Source organism: Leptonotus elevatus, chromosome 11 (genome assembly GCF_054856555.1).
Source record: "Leptonotus elevatus isolate MCC_2025b chromosome 11, RoL_Lele_1.0, whole genome shotgun sequence".
NCBI lineage: Eukaryota > Metazoa > Chordata > Actinopteri > Syngnathiformes > Syngnathidae > Leptonotus > Leptonotus elevatus.
In genome coordinates, this window is record NC_141249.1 from 6,782,277 (window position 1) to 6,796,110 (window position 13,834).

At 39.8% G+C, this 13,834-nt stretch overlaps 3 protein-coding genes across 3 annotated transcripts in view; 2 read left to right on the forward strand and 1 right to left on the reverse strand.

Moving 5' to 3' along the window:
- The first annotated feature begins 95 nt into the window (after positions 1-95).
- babam1 (BRISC and BRCA1 A complex member 1) lies at positions 96-3,693 on the forward strand. Its single transcript, XM_086089693.1, has 9 exons — positions 96-215; positions 853-1,293; positions 1,401-1,459; positions 1,551-1,671; positions 2,460-2,538; positions 2,616-2,640; positions 2,727-2,856; positions 3,083-3,169; positions 3,253-3,693. Exons 2-9 carry the CDS (start codon positions 874-876, stop codon positions 3,451-3,453), a joined length of 1,122 nt encoding a protein of 373 aa, XP_085945819.1. The 5' UTR covers positions 96-215; positions 853-873; the 3' UTR covers positions 3,454-3,693.
- The window catches only part of gtpbp3 (GTP binding protein 3, mitochondrial), a 32,041-nt gene continuing 19,751 nt past the window's right edge, over positions 1,545-13,834 (reverse strand). The window contains exon 12 of the mRNA XM_086089687.1: positions 1,545-3,466. The gene's annotated coding sequence lies outside the window, so the exon portion shown is untranslated. The remainder of the gene's footprint in view (positions 3,467-13,834) is intronic.
- On the forward strand, positions 8,105-12,634 carry plvapb (plasmalemma vesicle associated protein b). Its single transcript, XM_086088265.1, has 9 exons — positions 8,105-8,517; positions 8,645-8,821; positions 8,897-8,990; positions 9,682-9,883; positions 9,986-10,205; positions 11,412-11,561; positions 11,636-11,752; positions 12,053-12,157; positions 12,347-12,634. The coding sequence occupies exons 1-9, from the start codon at positions 8,314-8,316 to the stop codon at positions 12,353-12,355; spliced, it is 1,278 nt and encodes a 425-aa protein (XP_085944391.1). The 5' UTR covers positions 8,105-8,313; the 3' UTR covers positions 12,356-12,634.

Below are 13,834 nucleotides of genomic sequence, written 5' to 3' on the forward strand. Positions count from 1 at the left end.
ATGCAACATTCAATTTGTTTGTTTTCTTCAGAAGCGATGCGGAGGCAAGGTACTTTCTTTACAAAACTATATTTCCCATAATGCCCAGCGGTTTAAATTTTGTCATTTCCTGTGCGGAAGTTCAAAACAAACGCTAGCTGCTAGGCGATACATCGGTCTACTTTCAATGAGTTTCACGATATTTGCATCCAAGAACTATCAAAGCCATTAATTTGGTAGGTCTAGTCTTTATTTAAATCGTACGTCTTTTCGCACAGAGCAAGTTACGCTTTAAAATTCCAATTAAGGCTTGCCTTATGCTAATGCTAACTGCTTTTTTTTGCTACTGCGCTGTCATCAAACAATAATTATAAATTATATTGTTTTATCTTTTTTTTTTATACCTGCGTTTTAAGCTATTAAAGCGTATTTCAGACTACATGCAGTACACTACAAACAATACAGTTATAATTCATCATGCTGCTTGTGTGCTTGGTTTATACTATCATTAGTTTGAGCAGGGAAGCAAATCTGAGTATATTTATATTATAGTAGTAGATAAATCTCGTTTTTGAAAAATCTGTGCATGTTCTCCCTGTACATGAGTGGGTGTTTTTCAGGAACTGTGCCTTCTTACCATATTCCAAAAACATTCACCTGAAGTTAATTTTATTGGAAGACTCAAAATTATCCATTGATGTGAAAGAATGTGATTGGATGTTTGTCTCTATATACCCTACGATTGGCTGGCGACCAGTCCTAGGCTAAGCGGGATAGGTCATAGGGAATAGGCTGCAGCTCACCCACAACCAGAATGAGGACAAGCGCTATAGAAAATAGACAGTCAGATGACATTTTCCCTTTCTTGTTCAGAACTCAGCAGCCTTTATATCCATGGAGACGCCCGAGCCTGGCCCCGCAGATGGCGAGGAGCGCCTGGTGGAGCTGCGACCGCGAACCCGCTCCAACCCCGAAGGTGCGGAGGACCGTCGAAGCAGCACAGGTAGCCTCGGAGGTGGTGGTAATCCCACTTTATCGCAACCGGCCGTGGGCAGCCGTGTCGAAGGCGAGGGCGAGGCGTCGGCCAGTGACAGTCCTTCGTCTTCCACCACCGGGACCATCTCCGCGGCTGCGGCTCAGACCGTCACTCCCGTTGCCGGCGCTTCTGCCTCCACGGCCATACAACATGCTTTGGTTGTTGCATGCAAGGAGAGGCCCAAGCCCACACCACAGCAGCCCGTAATGGCAGCCTCTGTCCCGCCACCGGCAGACTACCAAATCCGAGTTCCTCGTGTTAACTGTCCAGAGAAAGTGGTAGGCTCATATTTTGGGTTTTCCACTCCTTTGCATTCGTACTGGAAATGTTTTTCTTACAGATTCAAACAATCATCACAAGATTAATAGAATGTGTGTTGTTGTAGATCATCTGCCTGGACCTTTCTGAAGAGATGTGTTTACCAAAACTGGAGTCTTTTAATGGGTATGCTCCTTGTCTAAACTTTCCCAACCCATTGAAAGTAGTAATGATTCCCACCCTCCACCCCCCTCCCATCATGTATGTTTCTCCCCAGCTCTAAAACCAATGCCCTGAACATTTCCCAGAAGATGATCGAGATGTTTGTCAGAACTAAGCACAAGATTGACAAACGGCACGAGTTTGCTCTGGTGGTGGTTAATGACGACGCTCTGTGGGTGAGTCACTTTTGAAAGTATTCATGTAACCTCCAACCTTTTTTGTAGCAGGGTGCTTTATAACGAAGTTTAGATTTTTTTTTTTTAATTAATCAAGAAAGAAAATTGGACTCAACGGGAATATTCAAGATCCATTTACAGTTGCTTTGAAAGGTCAACAGACCAAGATAAATAAACATTTTTTAAATCCACAATTAATGTGACATATAACCTGCCCTACAAAAAAAAAAAATCATTTCGAGAGTACGATTAACCAACAGAGATAATGTGATTGCACAAGTGTACACACCCTCTTATAACTGAGACGTATGTGGCTGTGTTCAGAATTAACCATTCACAATCAGTCAGCACACAACTGCCACTATTTAAATTCCTCTGATGAACCCCAAATATAGTTAAGATGTTGTAAAAAAAAATTTTTTGTTTAGCTTCCTAGCAGAAGCCTGAAGGGTTTTTGCTAACACTGACTGGTATTTGGAACCCGTTCGCTGGTGGAAGGTTTTGAAATGAGCTATTTGAACATGGGTGTGTAGATTATTTTTTTTAAATATATGAACCACTGTTTGAATTGTATTTTACAAGTTTCCATATTGTATTCATCTCACCTTAAAGAATCCACCTTAGTTGGTTCTTTCCTGTTTTTTCAAAGGAGCTCTCCACTCATATCTGTTTTTGGGTCATCGTTGTAAATTGGTGAGCTTTTGTCATTGATGTTTAGGCAGGAGGAAGTGGTTGTTTGCGGCCCGGTAATAAATGATCTAGGCCCTGATCGTTCCACTTTGTCTCAGCTCTCAGGCTTCACTTCAGACCCCAGAGAGCTGTGCAGCTGTCTGTATGACCTGGAGACCAACGTGTGTGAGACTTTCAGTATCCTTCCATTTACTGCCCATTCAGGTACCATTCCAAAACGTCATTTTCGATTGAGCCTTAACTTTCCTCTGCAGACCTGGAAGATCTTTTGAGTGTCATGTAAGCTCTTTCACACATCATCTTCATTTCACAAAAGATTCTACAGTATAGATCATTTGACTAAAATAGGCTTGTCTGATTAACAGTCGTCAGAAGATTGAGCTGCCGTCAATGGAGAATGTTCAGACTGTGCCGCCTCCTTACGTGGTGCGAACTGTACTTATTTACGGCCGCCATGCAGGACAGCTGCAGCTCAACCCGTCTGAGGCAGTTAGTGTAAGTAGGAATGAGACGCTTGCTATCTCACCTATTTTCATTTACTTCAAGCATCCATGGGGTGGCAGTAGATCATTTGTAATGACTCGGGTGTTTGGTTCTAGTCAACTGCATACCAAAAAAATAAACAATTAGATATTGAAGAGATGTCAGTCTGCTTCCCAACTACTGTCCAGGTGCCTTTGAGCAGAGCCATGAATGTTTCTTTCTTGTTTGTGTCCTTCAGAAAATGCTTCAGTTTCCCTATTTTTTCTTCGACGTGGTCTACCTCCACAATGGCGCTGAAGATCACGGCGAGGATACGAGCTGGCGGGTGAGCGGGGACTCTCGCCAAGTTGCTAGGGCCTACGCATGTTACTGTTTTCTCATTCTCATCCTTTTGTTTTCTGTCTCCAGGACAACTATACGTCTTTTTGCAACCTGGACTCAAAGGGCATGTGCTATCGCTTCGAGGTTTCCTTGAGCGGCCCCGCCATCGAATTGCACAATTGCATGGCCAAACTTCTCGCCCACCCTCTGCAGAGGCCTTTTCAGAGTCACGCGTCATATAGCCTCCTGGAGGGAGAAGAGGCGCAGGAAGTTGAGGCCACCGTCTAGAATGGGACTTGTTCTGCGGGGAAATAAACACACACTGTAAATGAGTAGACCAGCAGCTGGATTGTAGTTCCTTGATTAGAATGGATGCAAAATTAATACTAATCATCAGGATCGAGGTCTGAGTTCATGTGTAACAGTTGAAGTCGTGCACTGGAACACAATGTACTATTGCACACTTTTTTCATTTTACTTGGTCATGTTGTGGTCCTTTTGTTGTTTGAATATATTTTACAAAAATAAGATTGAGTTTCATTCTTTGCCTTACTGTTATCAGTAGGAAATCCACTCCCTTTCCAATTCAACAGTATAAATCAGTCAGACTTTATAAAAATAACATTTTGACACTAAATTAATCTGCAACACTGCACCTTGATTGTGTATTCACAGGCATGTGGAAGGGGCATCCAGATGGCAAAACGTCCATCCATCACAACTGCATAGGGTTTAAATGAGGGTTTTAAACTAGGGTTTCAAATTATGGTTAATGTTTCAAAGTAGGGCTTAAACAAGGTTTTTGGTTTCAAAATATTGTTTTAAACAATGGTTGAGATTTGAAAATAGGGTTTTAAACTAGGGTCATGTTTCAAATTCGGGTTTGAAACGACTAAACCCGTCAACAAATTCATTTTCAAAGGACATCAAAATCTGACGCCCCGGGCATCCATTGTGCTTTGCATGCAGTTTTATAATGTTTCTCGACACAAAATGGGACAAATGACTCTTTGCATTCTGTTGAGTGAGTCCAACTCCGAATTCAATGTATTGTTTCTTGCTTTCTAATAGTTGTCAGAAGGTGGCAGCGTTTCTCCTGGAAATAAGGGAAGATATTGAGTACAGGACAGGCACTATGAAGTGAACAATATGTGTCAAGTCAAAAAAGAGTGAATTGAAATTAATATAAACAATCAAATAAGCAAATAGGAGCGAGATGGATTAATTTGAAATCAGCATTCCTGCCCAGTCCGAGCAGCGCTGTGCATCAACTATGTGAAGTTATCTGAAGTGCCCACATTCCAAATTTATAATTCTGGTATTTGCACTTCAAATGGTATATGAAAATGATGATTCCGTGATTGAGAGACAACATTTTTAATATTTTTTTAGTATAAGAATATTTCATTAAGTGCAAAAAGAACACGTAAATATATTCTTTAAAGGTGCTCCATGTAGCAATTTGCCCCATATATCTTAACACTGGCCTTTTTATTTGACCATTTATGACTCTAAAATCTTCTAATTAGCAGATTAACACCTTAGCTATTCACAATGGGTACTCATGCAAGCCTCTGGCCAATTGTTTTTCAGATTGGATTCGGGTTAGAATTTCCCTCCGACTGTGCGGACATGACATCATATGCACGGTGTGTACGGGAAAAAGGGAGTGTGCAGTTACATTTTTCGGCCACAAGTGGCAGCAGCGAACCGAAATTCAATTTCCTGCATTGAGCAGCTTTAATGTTAAGCTGAAAAGTTAAAACAGCCTAATTTGTTTTGGAGAAAAGTGAAACATGAGTAAAATTAAAGCTGTTAGAGTTAAGTTAAAAATGTGCTTATTATGTTTCTGTTACTCCTTACACGTATTAATTACAATAACAAATTTTCTCTGATTTTTGTAGATCTTTCTCAAAGTCCTAAATCGAATGCAAATGCCACTAACTAATGTAAGGAATGAAACTTCTATAAGAAATGTCAAACTACTGAATGATAAAAAGAGACAAAAGAAAAACAAGCAATATTAAAAATTGTATGTAAATTGTCGATGAAGGTGGATGCCAAATCTCGCCCAAGTTACCACTTTGGTGAAGGCCCTGCTCATAATTGATATCTTTCATTCACCTGTGGTGTGAATATTACTTTGGTCCTAAAGACGAAATGCATCTCCTGTCTCCTGTTACTTATCTAAAGCAGGCATTTTGTCTTATCCCTCCAACACAAGGTTTCCTGTTTTTAATCCAACATCGGTCTCCACTTCTGATAGTTATGCACTTTCTGTCACTCACAAGCCTTCATAAATGAGGTTTTTCCTGACCGGAATGTTGTTAGTGAGACAATGGGGAGCAGGAAAGCTCGGGGGCCAGAAGACCTTTCCCCTTTTTCCAGCTCCGCAGTGTCGGCTGGCCCTCACGTCATCGCTGCAGATAAGAGCATGCGGGAGGGCCCGCCGACTCTGTGCTGCAGGGAGAATTTGTTATCCGCTCATCCCTGAAGAATGACAGCTCCCCATTGTTTTCATTCCTTCACTCCTCCGCTGCCACGACTCCTTTCCGTGCTTGCTTGGGACAGGATATGCTGTTTTTCTTATTTTGCTCATCGACAGTCTGGGGAATGTGGGGAGGAATCATCCACCATCTGTAGAAGCATCTACTGTAGGTGGCAATGCAACCTAATTGCCAGAAATAAAAAAAATATTTAATTGCAAGCCTTTATTAATTTTGTATATGGTGGAGGTTTTTGGAAAATAACTGTGCTCTTTCTAATGCATTTTCAAATATTTATCCTTGAAATTCAGTGCTGCCTTTGTACTTGTTTAAAGTCAAAAGCTGAAACATGACTTTTTAGGCAGGACCCAGTGCTATTATTGCAAGGAAAACAACCTAACCACATGTTATGAATTGCAATTGTTTTATTTTAAAACAGAAATAATTAATGCAGATTTTCAAAACAAAATGCTGTGTGGCTGGATTCCAACAGCGTCCCAAAAACGGAGAAAAAACATGAACTGCATACAAAATGGATTATTGCTCCTGTTGTTTTTGTTCATAAAAAATAATATTTAATAACGCCCAGCAAAGTCAATCTTAAAGGGAAAGTCAAGTCAAAAATGTTTTCACATTATGTTCTTTCCGACTCGACTAGTCTAAACACGGTATTCTACTTAATATCACGTTTGTGGAATATGAATTAGCAAAATCCATCAGTTTTTTCCCCATCCGTCTCAGGGGGCGGCCATTTTACCACTTGCTGTCGATTGAAAATGACATTACAGTGCCCAAGGGCTCAGTTTACCGTTGTCACAAGACCAAATCCAGAAAATAGGTGAGTCATGATTGATTGGTTGTTATCTGAGCCTTTAAGCACAGTGATGTCATTTTTAGTCGACAGCAAGTGGCAAAATGGCCGCCCCCTGAGATGGATAATAATGGGTGGGTTTTTCTGCTTAATTCATATTCCACAAACGCAATATTAATCAGAATACCGTGTTTAGACTAGTGGAGGCGCATAGAACATATTAATAAAGACATTTGTTTAACTTGACTTCCTGTTTAAAGCTGATCTTTGTAACAATTTGCCCCAAACTATCTTAACACTAGCCTTTTCATTTGACCATTTATGACAGAATTGGTTTTTTTTTAATTAGTAGATTAACACCTTTGTTGTTCACATTGGAAACTCCTGCAAGCCTCTGGCCAATAGTTTTCAGACTGGATTCAGGTTAGAATTTCCCACCTTCTGTCTTTAGCTGTGACGTCATGTGTGCTTGCTTGCGTATGTGAAGAAAATGCAGTTACATTTTTTGGCCACAGGTGGCAGTAGCGATTCGAAATTCTTTTTTTTTTTGCATTGAGTAGCTTTGTAAGTGCCAGAGAAAATGTACACATTCTACATTACAAAATGCATTCATTCACACAAAGAAAGTATCTGTAAGAATAGGTTGGATAAAATCACAATAACTGCAAAAGCTTTGATACTTGAAAAAGTGTGCTTTAAACTTCCCTTTATACTGTATTATAGTGTTAAAAACGATGCGCTTGGAGGCTATTTGCCTCCATTCTACCTTAGCCCACTAGTACCTCCGCTTTCCAGCCATTTTTGCACCTTTTGCTCCCGGCTGCGCTACTGGATTCCGATTTATTTTGCAAAATACACAGAATATTGGGTTCTATTGCTATAAAAACATGTAGCCTACCAAAAGAAAGATTAGAGTCTCTTCTTTCATCAGGAAAAAAGTACATTTGTGTCTGTTTACGTTTTGCAGCATTAGAATATAGCTAAGTTTCATCATTATTCACCAACCTGTTGAAATCACTGGCAAAAAGAGCTTGTTGCAACGTGGCCCAGGCTGATCTCTTATATTCTGCTGACACCTTCTGGCCATTTTTTTGTAATGACTACCATTGCTTTAAAACCGTATTTATACATTTTGGGGTTTCAACGAGTTAATATTATAAGAGTGTCTTTCAAATTTGCAATATCCTAACCAACAAGAGCTTGCTAAACATACAACAAATGATTAATACTATCTCGCATAATAAACAGAGTGTTGTCTGAAACAAATACCAGATCATTTACACTGGTATAAAAAAAATTACAGTAGGAAGTTGCAGTATTTTGAGTAAACTAATAAGACTGAAATAATGATCAGGTACGGAAAGTAAGCACCCATTCTTCACCATGGAATGTGTAATTTGCTGAAGAATGCTGCAGTTTAAGAGTAGATTTTTTTTCTATCTAATGACAATGGGCATTATTTACATGATGTACACCTGTAGAATTTCCCATGACCAACAATCTATTTTAGTAATAATGACTGCAAGCACAAGTTGCTGAGGCTCTAACAGTGGCAGAGGTCGATGAGGGGGTGGCGGACGATGAGGGGGAGGTATGTGAGGTGAGGGCTGGGCCAGGATGGACTGGAAGTGTGCATTTATAAACATGGCCCCACTTCTCTCCTCGGGATTTGTGTTTACATACGTCCATACGTGCGTGTTGCACTGTGACGGTGTCACAACCTCACAAGACAGACGACTTTGCCACTTTCAGGTTTCTGCGCTTCAAGGAAGAACTTTGTGGATTTGAGGGTCCCCCAGGCAATTGTTGTTTAGGTCTTCCAAACCAGTTGCCACAATTTCACCTCCAAACATGTACAGCTCCAGCTATTCCGCGGCCAAGTTTGGGCTGGAGGCGAGGGAGCCTTTGCACAAGCCCAAAGGCAAGAGCTGCGGCTACTACTTGAGGATCGTCTTCTTCTTCTCCTCACTCATCCAGTCCCTCATCATCGTCAGCCTGGTGCTCTTCCTCATCTACGGGCAGCCGGAGAAGTCGGCCGAGGAGAAGAGAGTCAAGGTGAGGGATTTGAGATGATTATTTCCAGGAAGGATGCAGGCTTATTCCTGCCGCAGCCTTTTGCTCACATCCAATCGACGCATCTTTTGTGTCCTGAGATGATGACAAGTGCTCTGCTCTTGTGCAGGAGCTGGAGCTGGGCTTCAACAGGCTAAGTGAGAACAACATACAGCTGAGGAAGGAGAAAGGCGAGCTGCGAGCTCAACTTGGAGCATGCATGGCTGAGAAAGACGCTTTTGCCATACGGCTAGAGCAGCTCAGCACTCTCGCCGATGCCACAAAGCTTGACCTCATGACTAAATTAGTAAGTGGATATATTCAAGCAGCATGTTTATGGATCATTATTTTTTTTATTCTTCCAAAAATCTTCTTCATGCAGGCCAACTATGAGAGGCAGATTGCGACAACGCGAAGCATGGTGATGCGATGCCCAACTCCCCCCATACAGCAACCTGTCATGGTCACTACAAGCAGTATGTACAGTATTCAAAAACATCCTTTCTTTGAATGCTTTAGAAATGTGAGTGCAACAAAAAGTTTAATTCGTTATTTATTTATTCATTATTCATAACCATAAAGATACAAAAAAATAGAAATAATTAAAAAATAAAAATGTTATTACTTAAAAAAATATATTCATTTCACATATATTAATTATTTAGTAGTTATTTATTTTATTATTTATTTATAGTTATTTATTCATTTAAATGATTCTAATGATTCAATGATCATGACTGATTCACTGTTAAGAAAAAGTTTTAACCTTGGTGGAATTCTTCACGCCAGGGAGAAAACTGCACGTCTGAGCTATTGACGTGACATGATTTTCCAAGTTCAAATTAGACTCTAACTCTAATTACTCCAGTACGCAAATATAAATAAGGAATTAAAACATTTTATTTTGAAATGAAATTTTATAATATTAATTAGGTGCTAAGTTTCACTACTGTATTGAAGTACTGAAATTAAAAAATATTCCATAATATTTTCTCATAAATTTAATCTGTAATTAAAAATGACACCATCAAATAATCAGTGTCAAAATGTCATAAAGGGTCAGAAGATTGAGAAACAAAAAAATCCATACTTCTCTGGCAAAGTGACAAACTAAGTAAACAACTACTCCTGAGATAATATTCTAAAAGACTCGTGCAATCCCTCCAGATGAGCTGAAAACTTTACAGAGCCTCAATGCGCAGCAGAAGGCCATGATTGAACTCATCGAAGCCAACTTCAGCCACACGGTACACTACCTGAGTCAAGAGAGGGACAGCGCCCTCAAGGACAGAGACGTCCACCACCAGGACGTCATCGCCCTACGCAGAGAAAACACCATGCTGACGGAGCAGGTCACCGCATACACCAGGTATGTGTGTGTGTGTGTGTGTGTGTGTGTTTTTTAAACTTAAAACTGAATCATTGTAGGGTTAAATAAATACAGGTCAATTTGATTTTAATGTTTCACCAGGAAATGTAAAGAGGACTTTGCTCATTCCTTGGATGGAATCCAATCGGTGACAAGGGATTTTTTGAACAAAATCAACAACCTGTTCCCCCACCAACTGACCTTTCACCTCACCTGTGAGAGCCAGCAGGAGCAGATGGAGAAGATAAGAAACAGTTGCACCAACCTCTCCAGAGACGTGGAGAACAAGTTTCAGCTGTATTTGGACAACGTGGGCAACAAGGTATGTGCATAGAATTGATAAATATGGTATATACGTCACATTTTTTCCTATTCAAAACAATCATAATACCATGGAACATTATATTGACTTGACATAAATGACTCATTAGACCTTGAATTTTGTTAAGTCCACTCAGACGTATTACTGAGAACAATTTACATCCTCCAGAGAGGATGCCTTTTCTCTGGAAAACTACTAATAGACTGAGTTAAGGACACAGCTGTCCACTGATGTGAACTTAAGGTGACCTATGGCTCCACTGACACAGCAGCAAGTTATGGAGAACAAAGACATATATCCTCTCCAAATAACTGCGCAAATCTAATGGGGATACACTGCAAAATGAGGTGTTAAAATGTTGCTTCATTGTTTTTGCGCGTGATTGCATCATCACTTTCTGAAAGTATTCAATTTGCAGGCAAAAACTCATAATCTCATTGTCTTTTCTTCTCTTATTGAGATAAGCAGAAGTAATACTGCTAAATTAGTTCTCATCAGTAGTAAATAAGTCCAATCAACGTTGCACTAGACAAGATGTAATAGATTAAATCAGTGATTCCGAACCTGTATCTGTATCTTTACACATCAATGGAATGTAAAACATCCAATTTCACGGATCTGAAAATTGCTATTTGTTTTACAAATCGCTGACATCGGGTCAAAACCTCGTAAAATAATGTCATATTTTTAAAAAAATCTATAATACTGGGTGTTATTTTTACAATTTACTGACCAATCTAAAGTGTTGAAAACGGCTTTCTTCTTTGATGACGCAATGTTAATGGTTGAACAAACATGGCATTTTTGGGGTCTCTTGAAAAGTGACTATTTTGGAGGTATTGTACAAGGTCTCGGCCCAACGCCAACGAAGTAACCTATCTTTGTCATCTATCATTGTCGGCATCGTATAGTGAAATTCATATTGACAAATTGCTCTTCCACTAGATGGCAGAAGGTGCAACTGTAAAATCCACTTTTTGTGGCATTTTTGTTTGACAAAGTGGCACATTATATTTCTCATGTAAAATATCTGCCTTGTCTCAATAAAGGTTGGAAAACCTCTGGAAATTTATAATCGTTCAAAAAACTTAACTATAAAAACGTAATGGAATTCATATCTAAACCCCCAAATCTCTCCTCCACAAAGTTGAGAGAGTATCATGCCATTACATAAAAAAACATCACACATCTGCCTTCCTCTCCAAGGTGGCTCAGATTCAAGCCATGTCGAGCCGACTGGAGGTGCAAAAGTTGCACTTGAGCGCTGACCTCCAGAGGTGCGAACGCACCCGCAACGAGACAATCGCCGAAACCAACAGGCAGCTGCAACTCAAGCAGAAGACTCATGACGAGAAGGTTCTTTTAAAATCACCACCCACCCTCTAGTATATTCCTACTCTTCTTTTTAAACTAACACATGTTCTATTCAGTTGGAGAAACTGCTGACTGAGCAGAACCGGCTAAGAGAGCAGAAACAATTGCAAGCCGACACTTTGGCCCTGAGAGAAAACGAGTTGCAGACCCTGATGGCATTGCCCAATTGCAAGGTACAATACTCGCAGCCGACATAGTGTGTAGTGCACAGATGGTCTGTGATTAAATGGATCATGGTGCAGAGGTGAGGTGGACGTGTGTGGACTCAGCATTCCAGAGGAATCAGAGACCACCAGCAGAAGCAGCAGCAGCAACAGCAGGAAGGATGGGCGGCCGAGATAACAACAACACTTGAATTCTGTCACCTTTCAAGCTCTGGAGTTGAACTTGCCAACGTTGTGTGTTTGTGTGTGTGCAATCACAGTGAACTGCACCCATATTTAAATAAAATGTAATCAAGACATGTTCTGCAGGTGGGCCTGCCAAAGAGCACGGGCGTGCTGTCGGCCCCACATCAGAACAGACAAACTGCAGCCAACTGGCCGAGTGCAGTACAAAGCGTCAGCAAAATCTCAACGGTAACTTTTACTCAAAGCGCACAGCTGCATTATTTGCATATCACACAGTAACTGATGACTACGCAGAGAAAATACAATACATTTCTTTAAATATGTATTTACTTTAATTTTAACTACGCCAAATCCGCCATCCAGTCAGCTTTTTGCAGTCTAGTTAATATTTAGTCGCACTTTTGCTTTGTTTTCCAGGTGAGATGATTCAAAATGTGTGGACTGGAAGATGCAGCATTGTGAGATATATCGAGACGCTACAAACAAGACTAAGAACAATCTGTAAATATACTGATGTCACTTGCACTCGTGATTGGTTCTCACTTGGAAAGATTGATTTGTAATAAATAAATGTGTGTGTATCCCTGCAGTCAAGTTCATGTAAAAACATCATAACACTGGTGTAAATATTACTTGTGGGTGGTACTCACTTTGTTTAAACAAATGTTTCTTTTTCACTTTAATAAATTAAATGAACCATCAAAATGCCTGTTTCGTATTTTGGGTTATAAAACTGCAAACATGGCACAATACTGCCCAAAACTGAGCTTTTAGGCATTCCATGTTTTGTTTTGTTTTGAGTCAGTTAGTCACTTGATACACTTTTAGTGGCAACAAACATAAAAAAAATAATAATAATAAATGAAGAAAACATGCTTGATTGTCTGGTATGGAGTCAGGAGGTCTACGTTACTCAACCTGTCCTCTTCAAGAGGTCACAATATTGAAACATCCAAATAACTTGGCTGATGAGTGTTTGAAATGTCTACTATGCAATTACACTGTAAAAAACCAGCTTAAACTAAAAAAAAAATTATGTCCAGATATAACATCTAAAATATTTGACTTCACAGAAACTAAATTGAGTGACTGATCATTTCATGTAGATGTAAACAATAATTCTTCACTTGAACCAACCTTAATTTTTTGCCTTGATTCAAATTATTTTCTTAACATTTTAGTTACTGAACCCGACTAATTGATTTACTTTTTACTGAATTAACATATTCACTTTGACACCAGTTAATTAATTTATGTATAACCAAATAATATTTCTCGCATTTAAGAAAGTTAAAGGTTGAAGTACCACTGATTGTCACACCCATCTAAGTGGGCATTTGACCCATCCACTGAGGGAGCGGTGAGCAGCAGCAGGCACTTGCACGAGGGGATTATTTGTTCATCTAACCCCAAATTCCAAACAGTAACGCTGAGTGTCAAGAAGGGAGGCAAATGGGTCCCATTTTTAAAGTCTTTTGGTATGACCCGGTCAAGGATTGAACCCACGACCTCGCAGTCTCAGGGCGGACACTCTACCACTAGGTCACTGAGCTGGTTTAGTTTATTTGACTAAAACAAATCATTTGTATTCCCCATTTTATAAACTCAATGCAAACACTTGGCCAACAGAGTATGCTCAAAATATATTATTTCATCTTAAAACATGAGCTATATACAACATATGAACTAGAGATGAGGTGAGGATGGAGAGAGAAGAGGAGAAAGAAGATGATGGAGAAGGAAGAATATCCCATTTATAATATCCCATGCGCAGTCTTTCAAAAGATGTCAGACAACAACAACAACAACAAAACAGATTGTCTAACAAGCAAATGAGGCCGCACAAACACACGTGGTAACAGGCCTACACAATCTGAGCTGTAATAGCAAATTAAAATTTTCTGA

Coding starts and splice junctions, on each gene's coding strand:
- babam1 (XM_086089693.1), top strand. CDS start 874: ATGGAGACGCCCGAGCCTGGCCCCGCAGATGGCGAGGAGCGCCTGGTG. Junction 1,672..2,459: donor TTAATGACGACGCTCTGTGG/GTGAGTCACTTT, acceptor ACTTTGTCTCAG/CTCTCAGGCTTCACTTCAGA. Junction 3,170..3,252: donor GCGAGGATACGAGCTGGCGG/GTGAGCGGGGAC, acceptor TTCTGTCTCCAG/GACAACTATACGTCTTTTTG.
- plvapb (XM_086088265.1), top strand. CDS start 8,314: ATGTACAGCTCCAGCTATTCCGCGGCCAAGTTTGGGCTGGAGGCGAGG. Junction 8,518..8,644: donor CCGAGGAGAAGAGAGTCAAG/GTGAGGGATTTG, acceptor GCTCTTGTGCAG/GAGCTGGAGCTGGGCTTCAA. Junction 9,884..9,985: donor CAGGTCACCGCATACACCAG/GTATGTGTGTGT, acceptor ATGTTTCACCAG/GAAATGTAAAGAGGACTTTG.